This window comes from Sapajus apella, unplaced genomic scaffold (assembly GCF_009761245.1).
Source record: "Sapajus apella isolate SASKATOON/1434 unplaced genomic scaffold, GSC_monkey_1.0 scaffold23, whole genome shotgun sequence".
NCBI classification, from domain to species: Eukaryota; Metazoa; Chordata; class Mammalia; order Primates; family Cebidae; genus Sapajus; species Sapajus apella.
The window spans coordinates 938738-947024 of NW_022436963.1; the positions used below are offsets into that span (position 1 = coordinate 938738).

General features: G+C 44.7%; 1 protein-coding gene and 1 long non-coding RNA gene across 7 annotated transcripts in view; one reads left to right on the forward strand and one right to left on the reverse strand.

Annotated features, from left to right (window-relative positions):
• Positions 1–8287, reverse strand: part of USP4 (ubiquitin specific peptidase 4) — a 59610-nt gene that overhangs the window by 49796 nt on the left and 1527 nt on the right. For all 5 annotated transcript variants that reach the window (XR_004272404.1, XM_032289821.1, XM_032289822.1 and 2 more), the window contains exons 2-3: positions 5858–5985; positions 1066–1196 (exon numbers count right to left, since the gene is read on the reverse strand). Coding sequence is in view for 4 of the 5 variants with exons in the window: in XM_032289821.1 (XP_032145712.1) it covers positions 1066–1196; positions 5858–5985 (259 nt within the window). In the remaining variant the exon portion in view is untranslated. The remainder of the gene's footprint in view (positions 1–1065; positions 1197–5857; positions 5986–8287) is intronic.
• Positions 4135–8287, forward strand: part of LOC116559280 — a 20426-nt gene continuing 16273 nt past the window's right edge. For both annotated transcript variants that reach the window (XR_004272405.1, XR_004272406.1), the window contains exon 1: positions 4135–4274. This is a non-coding gene — a long non-coding RNA (uncharacterized LOC116559280). The remainder of the gene's footprint in view (positions 4275–8287) is intronic.

Consider the following 8287-nt stretch of genomic DNA (forward strand, 5'->3'; position numbering starts at 1 on the left):
CAATTCTCCTGCCTCAGCCTCCTGAGTAGCTGGGATTACAGGCACGCGCCACCATGCCCAGCTAATTTTTTGTATTTTTAGTAGAGACAGGGTGTCACCATGTTGACCAGGATGGTCTCAATCTCTTGACCTTGTGATCCACCCGCCTCGGCCTCCCAAAGTGCTGGGATTACAGGCTTGAGACACTGTGCCCGGCCTCTTTTTTTTTTCTTTGAGAAGTCTCACTCTGTTGCCCAAGCTGGAGTGCAGTGGCACGATCTCGGCTCACTGAAACCTCCACCGCCCAGGTTCAAGCAATTCTCCTGCCTCAGCCTCCCACATAGCTGAAACTACAGGCACACACCACCATGCCAAGCTAATTTTTGTATTTTTAGCAGAGACGGTGGTTTCACTATGTTGGCCAAGCTGGTCTTGAACTCCTGACCTTGTAATCTGCCCGCCTCGGCCTCCCAAAGTGCTGGGATTACTGGTGTGAGCCACTGCACTCAGACTAATATTTGTAGTTTTTAGGAGATGGGGTTTCACCATCTGGGTCAGGCTGGTCTTGAACTCCTGATCTCATGATCCACCCACCTTGGCCTCCCAAAGTGCTGAGATTATAGGCATGAGCCACTGCACCTGGACTGATCAAAAACTCTTAAGTATACATGGTAAAGCAGTATCATAAATGTTTTTTAAGATAAATAGGAAGCTAAAAACCACAGTGCAGAAAGAAAGAAAAAAAAAACAAGATAAATAAGAAGCAGGACATTAACTACATGTCCATATGCCCTTAGTGAACTTTCTCACATAGAATCTTCCAGACAGTGATCTTACAGCACTGCTGGGCACACTCCAAGCCACTGGGCAGCTCTGATGTTTAGAGGTCACTCACTACAACATCCTGGGTGAGCAACTTCACTCACAACCACAATTTCCTAAAGAGAACCAGAAACAAGGCCTCAAGCACCACTATTTCAACCACTCAGGTATATTCATTTTCCTAGGAAACAAACACTAGTCAGTGTCCAACAGAAAGCACCTGCAGACAGTGACGAGCAGGTGGGACGATTCACATTAACTCACTGTTCTGACGATGGGCTGCTGGCCTTCTACACAGCCATACCAGTTTAGTAATTTATTCCAGGCCTCGGTGGGGACCAATACATAGTCCAATTCATCAATTAAGTGTTCTTTCAAGGTCTGACTCTCAGGATCTGAAAAAGAAAAAGAGCATGTAAGTCACTGCTCTTCACCCCAGAAATGATGGTTTTACATGATTTTTGTGTGTTTTTCAAAAAGAAGAAAATTATTTACAGAAATAGGTATGAAATTCCGAAATTCTGCTACTGGTCATTATACAGAGCAGACATTTGTCTTTATTCATGTTTTCTGAACATTTTATGAGGAACTTGTATTTCTTCTATAATTGGACGGAGAGAAGAGAATAAAAAAAAGAAAAACTCTTCAAAACCAAGATAATGGTCAAAAAAATAAAAGAAAAAAAAGAAAAACTCCAGGCCAGGCACAGTGGCTCACACCGGTAATAGCAGAACTTTGGGAGGCTAAGGTAGACAGATCACAAAGTAAGAAAATCAAGACCGGTCGTGTGTGGTGGCTCACGCTTGTAATCCCAGCACTTTGAGAGGCCAAGGTGGGTGAATCACCTGAGATCAGGAGTTCGAGACGAGCCTGACCAACATGGAGAAACCCTGTCTCTATTTAGAAAAAAAGAAAGAAAAGAAAATCAAGATCATCCTGGCCAACATGGTGAAACCCCACCTCTATTAAAAATAAAAAAATTATGGCCGGGCGCGGTGGCTCAAACCTGTAATCCCAGCACTTTGGGAGGCCGAGGCGGGTGGATCACGAGGTCAAGAGATCAAGACCATCCTGGTCAACATGGTGAAACCTCGTCTCTACTAAAACTACAAAAAATTAGCTGGGCATGGTGGCGCGTGCCTGTAGTCCCAGCTACTCAGGAGGCTGAGGCAGGAGAATTGCCTGAACCCAGGAGGCGGAGGTTGCGGTGAGCCGAGATTGCGCCATTGCACTCCAGCCTGGGTAACAAGAGCGAAACTCCGTCCCAAAAAAATAAATAAATAAATAAATAAAAAATAAAAATAAATAAAAATAAAAAAATTAGCTGAGTGTGGTGGCGCGTGCCTGTAACCCCAGCTACTCCGGAGGCAAAGGCAGGAGAATCGCTTGAACCCAGGAGACAAAGGTTGCAGTGAGCTGAGATCGTGCCATTGCAATCCAGCCTGGTGACAGAGCCAGACTCCATCTTAAATAATAAATAAATATTGGGAGGCTGAGGCGGGTGGATCACAAGGTCAGGAGTTTGAGACCAGCCTGATCAAAATAGAGAAACCTCATCTCTACTAAAAATACAAAATTAGCTGGGCGTGGTGGTGCACGCCTGTAATCCCAGCTACTCCAGAGGCTGAGGCAGGAGAATCAAGTGAACCCAGGAGGTGGAGGCTGTAGTGAGCCAAGATTGCACCATTGCCCTCCAGCCTGGGCAACAAGAATAAAACTGCATCTCAAAAAAATAAAAATAAAATAAAATCTGTTGTTTAGGCCAGGTACGGTGACACCTATGATCCCAGCACTCTAGGAGGTCAAGACAGGAGAATCACTTGAGCTCACCTTGAGGAGTTCAAGACCAGCCTGGGCAATGTGACAAAACCCCATCTCTACAAAAAATGTAATAATTAGTCAGGTGTGGCGGCACCTATAGTCCGTTACTCGGGAGGCTGAGGTGAGCGGATCACCTGAGGTGGAGAGGTCAAGGTTGTAGTGAGCCATGATTGTGCTACTGCACTACTGCCTGAGTGACAGAGTGGCACCTTTTCTCAAAAAGAAAAAAAAAAAAACAAAAAGAAAAAACTTTCTCTATATCAGCAATAAGGGTGTTTCACTCTCTTATCATTCACTTGTTCACTCGAGTGGCACTTTTTTTTTTTTTTTTTTTAAGACGGAGTCAGCTCACTGTAACCTCTGCCTCCTGGGTTCATGTGATTCTCCTGCCTCAGCCTCCCTAGTAGTTGGGATTACAGGCACATGCCACCACGTCTGCCTAACTTTTATATTTTTAGTAGAGCCAGGGTTTCACCATTTTGACCAGACTGGTCTCTAACTCCTGACCTTGTGATCCGCCCATCTCAGCCTCTCAAAGTGCTAGGATTACAGGTGTGAGCCACTGCCCCCAGCCTTTTTTTTTTTTTTGAGATGGAGTCTCACTTCTTTCGCCCAGGCTAGAGTGCAGTGTCGCAATCTCAGCTCACTGCAACCACCATTTCCTGGGTTCTTCCATCTCCCAGGCAACATGGCAAAACGCTGTCTCTACAAAAAAAAAAAAAAAAAAAAAAAATGAGCCAGGCATGCTGGCAAGCACCTGTAGTCCTAGCTACTCAAGAGGCTGAGGTGAGAGGATCACTTAACTCCAGGATGTTTACATTTACATTCTCAACCTGGCTAGCTGTATGGCACAAGAGGCCTAGCTTACAACCTATCTTGGATTCCTTAATCACACCCAATGATTTCTAGCTTTGATTTGAAGCAAGAGATATGTAACTCTTCTTTTCACTTGAAGCCGATATAAGGGTTACTAAGCGGCCTAATTTCAATATCATTGTGTCTCAGGCAATAGGAAAGCCTGAGGAGAGGGAAAGAGATGCAATGGCTGGTTGGTGGAGCAGTCGGAATACACACAATAACTACCAATTAAGTTCACTGTCTTATATGGGCTCCCTTCATGACGCCCCAAAACAATTACAATAGCAACATGAAAGATTCCTGATCACCACAAAAAATAATAATGAAAAACTCTGAAGTATTGTGAGAATTACCAAAATGTGGTAACAGAGATGTGAAGGGAGCACATGCTGTTGTAAAACTGACACTGACAGACTGTTCAAGGCAGGGTTTCCAAATATCTACATAATTTGTTAAAAACCCAGTATCTGCAACATATAATAAATCAAAACACAATAAACCCAGGTATACCTGAATTTAAAACCAAAAGAATTTTCAGTTTCATAAAAATGAGAAAAAAGACAGGGCAAGATGGCTCACGCCTGTAATCCCAGAACTTTGGGAGGCCGAGGCGGGAGGATCACCTGAAGTCAGCAGTTCGAGACCAGCCTGGCAAACATGGTAAAACCCAGTATCTACTAAAAATACAAAAAATTAGCTGGGCATGGTAACAGGCACCTGTAATCCCAGCTATCCAAGAGGCTGAGGCAGGAGAATTGCTTGAACCTGGGAGACATAGGTTGCCTTGAGCCGAGGTAGCGCCACTGCACTCCAGCCTGGGCAACCAATCCTGTCTCAAAAAGTAAAAATAAAATAAAAATATCCAGGTTAGTATTAGGTATGCAGATCAAGTCTCATGCCTTGTCTGCCTTCCTGCTGCCCTGATTCTTTTTTTTTTTTTTTGAGATGGGAGTCTTGCCGAAGTGCAGTGGCACAATCTTGGCTCACTATAACCTCCATCTCCTGGGTTCAAGCAATTCTGCCTCAGCCCCCTGAGTAGCTGGGATTACAGATGCCCACTATCATGCCCAGCTACTTTTTGTATTTTTAGGAGGGACAGGGTTTCGCCATCTTGGCCAGGCTTTTCTTGAACTCGTGACCTAGTGATCCACTGGCCTCGACCTCCCAAAGTGCTGGGATTACAGGTGTGAGCCACCACGCCTGGTCTTTTTTTTTTTTTTTTTTTTTTTCCCCCCCTTGAGACGGTGTCTCAAGGCTGGAGTGCAGCAGTGTGATCTTGGCTCACTGCAACTTCCACCTCTCAAGTTTAAGCAATTCTCCTACCTCAGCCTCCCGAGTAGCTGGGATTACAGGCACCCACCATGGCACCCAGCTACTTTTTTGTATTTTAGTAAAGATGGGGTTTCACTATGTTGGCCAGGCTGGTCCCAAACTTCTGACACCCCAGCTGATCCGCCTACCTCAGCCTCCGAAAGTGCTGAGATTAAGGCATGAGCCACTGCACCCGGCACTGCCCTGATTTTTGACACACATGATAGATCACCTCTATTATGATTATATAGAGGTCTGAAGTCAGGCAGAAGAAAGCCTGGGAAAAGCTGACTCTGTCATCTCGGTACATGTACAAGTGCAAGGAAAGCTCTAGTATGTTACATATTTTTCCCACAGTTCCCATTGGTAGTTGACTACAGTCATAACTCTGTCTACTGACCTTCAACCTCTCCTCACACTAGTACCATGATAAAAACAACCATCACAGGAATTCTTTTTTTTTTTTTTTTGAGACGGAGTTTCACTCATGTTACCCAGGCTGGAGTGCAATGGCGCGATCTCGGCTCACTGCAACCTCCGCCTCCTGGGTTCAGGCAATTCTCCTGCCTCAGCCTCCTGAGTAGCTGGGACTACAGGCATGTGCCACCATGCCCAGCTGATTTTTTTGTATTTTTAGTAGAGACGGGGTTTCACCATGTTGACCAGGATGGTCTCGATCTCTTGACCTTGTGATCCACCCGCCTCGGCCTCCCAAAGTGCTGGGATTACAGGCTTGAGCCACCGCGCCCGGCCCATCACAGGAATTCTTTTTATTTATTTATTTTTTTTTTTTTGAGACGGGAGTTTCACTCTTGTTACCCAGGCTGGAGTGCAATGGCGTGATCTCGGCTCACCGCAACCTCTGCCTCCCGGGTTCAGGCAATTCTCCTGCCCCAGCCTCCTGAGTAGCTGGGATTACAGGCACGCACCACCATGCCCAGCTGATTTTTTGTATTTTTAGTAGAGATACACTAGGAAAGTTCAAAATGTCCATTTTACAGATGCACATAACATTAGATCCCTTGCCCAGGTAAACGTTTAGCTAGAAAAGCAACATATACTATACCTGAAAAGAGCCCAGAATTGTCAATTGGGCCAGGAAATACGTTATGTTGACCCATACTGTACATGTCCCAGCTGTCAAAGCCCACATACTTCTTCCACTGCTTGAACCACCGGCTGTCAATAAGATACCTAGAGATAGACAAAAATTTACTGTAGCAGAAAAGCTGAGATTAAAAATTTTGCAGCTGCTTCCTTAATTTTTTTTACGGTCCTTCCACTTGGGGAATATGTAATGCTCACTAAAAAACATTCTCGCAAGAGCAAGAGCAGGGCCCAGGCGCCACATGGCAGAGTCTGGCCCAGGATATGCATCCATTAAGTGAAATGATTGTTCAAAAACTGAATAAAAGAAAGAAAACAAGAGGCTTCAAAATGCTCACTTAAATGGAGTCTTTTTTTTTTTTTTTTGAGACGACGTTTTTGCTCTTGTTGTCTAGGCTGGAGTGCAGTGGTAGGATCCTGGCTCACTGCAACCTCTGCCTCCCAGGTTCAAGAAATGCTCCTGCCTCAGCCTCCCAAGTAGCTGGGATTCCAGGCATGTGCCACCACGCCCAGCTAATTTTTTTGTATTTTTAGTAGAGATGGAGTTTCACCATGTTGGCCAGGCTGGTCTCAAACTTCTGACCTCAGGTGATCTACCTGCCTCAGGCTCCCAAAGTGCTGGGATTACAGGCATGAGCCACTGTGCCTAGCCTAAATGGAGTCTTTTTATGGGTAAAATCATGTTTGTTAATAAACAAGTCATTAATTTCATAGTGATCTTTATAGAGGTCCCTGTCCAAGCAGTTTGGTTACACTGTTTTGCTTGACATAAACAACACTAAACTAATGTTCTTTCTGAAAATAGGTTAGAAACACCACTCACTAGGCTGGGTGCAGTGGCTCACACCTGTAATCCCAGCACTTTGGGAGGCTGAAGTGGGCAGATCACAAGGTCAAGAGATCAAGACCATCCTGGCCAACATAGTGAAACCCTGTCTCTAGTAAAAATACAGAAATTAGCTGGGCGTGATAGGGCACACCTGTAGTCCCAGCTACTCAGGAGGCTAAGGCAAGAGATTCACTTGAACCCGGGAGGTGGAGGTTGCAGTGAACCAAGATCGCGCCACTGCATTCCAGACTGGTGACAGAGTGAGACTCTGTCTCAAAAAAAAAACCAAACAAAAAAAGAAACACCACCCATGTTAGTCTTCTCTTAAGGGCCAAACGAGATCCAAAAATGCACACACAAGGCCAGGCGTGGTGGCTCACACTTGTAATCCCAGCACTTTGGGAGGCTGAGAAGGGTGGACCACTTGAGCTCAGGAGTTCAAGACCAGCCTGAGCAACGTGGCAAAACCCCGCCTCTACTAAAAATACAAAAATTAGTTGGGCATGGTGGCGCACGCCTGTAGTCCCATCTGCTCAGGAGGCTGAAGCGCAAGAATCACTTGAATCTGGAAGACAAAAGTTGCAGTGAACTGAGATCACACCATTGCACTCCAGTAATAAAACACTGTCTCAAAAAAAAAAGTATGTAACGTGTGTACATATATATATAAATACACATACACATGTACATATAATAGTGCTTAGGTATGTTCATCTTGTCAAAAGCATTAAGCTGTGCTTCATATTCAACTTACCACTTTTGTACTTAAATGTAAGCAAATCTGGCATTTTATTTATCTATCTATGTATTTATTTATTTCCTTAGAGAGAGGGTCACCCAGGCTAGAGTGCAGTGGCATAATCACAGTTCTCTGTAGCTTCAAACTCCTGGGCTCAAGTGATCCTCCTGCCTTAGCCTCTGAGTAGCTGTGACTACAGGCACATACCACCATGTCCAGCTAATTTATTTTTTATTTTTATTTTGTAGAGACTAGGTCTCGCTATGTTGCCCAGGCTGGTCTTGAACTCCTGGCCTCAAGTGATCCTCCTACCACAGCCTCCCAAAGTGCTGAGATTACAGGCATGAGCCACTGCACGAGACTTGTTTATATTTTTGAAGTATCGTTACGCTGTTTTACAATTAAAACAGAAAGAGGGAAAAATCTCTGCGGGGCAACAAAGCATCAACAATTATATTGGTGCATCCTTCAAATTTTATAACAAAGGTGAGAAGCTTCAGGCAGCTTCCCAGAAGTCACAAGGATCCATAAATACATCCAACTCTAAAATGCTATTTTTCTTCCAAATCCCTTGAACAATACCTTCCATACAATTTTAGTGTATCTTAAACTTCCTCTGCTTCTGCTGAGGAGCCTTATAGAGGTTAACTTAAAAAGTACCTTTACGAGCCCTATAGAGGTTAATTTAAAAAGTACCTCTGGCCGGGCGCGGTGGCTCAAGCCTGTAATCCCAGCACTTTGGGAGGCCGAGGTGGGTGGATCACAAGGTCAAGAGATCAAGACCATCCTGGTCAACATGGTGAAACCCCGTCTCTACTAAA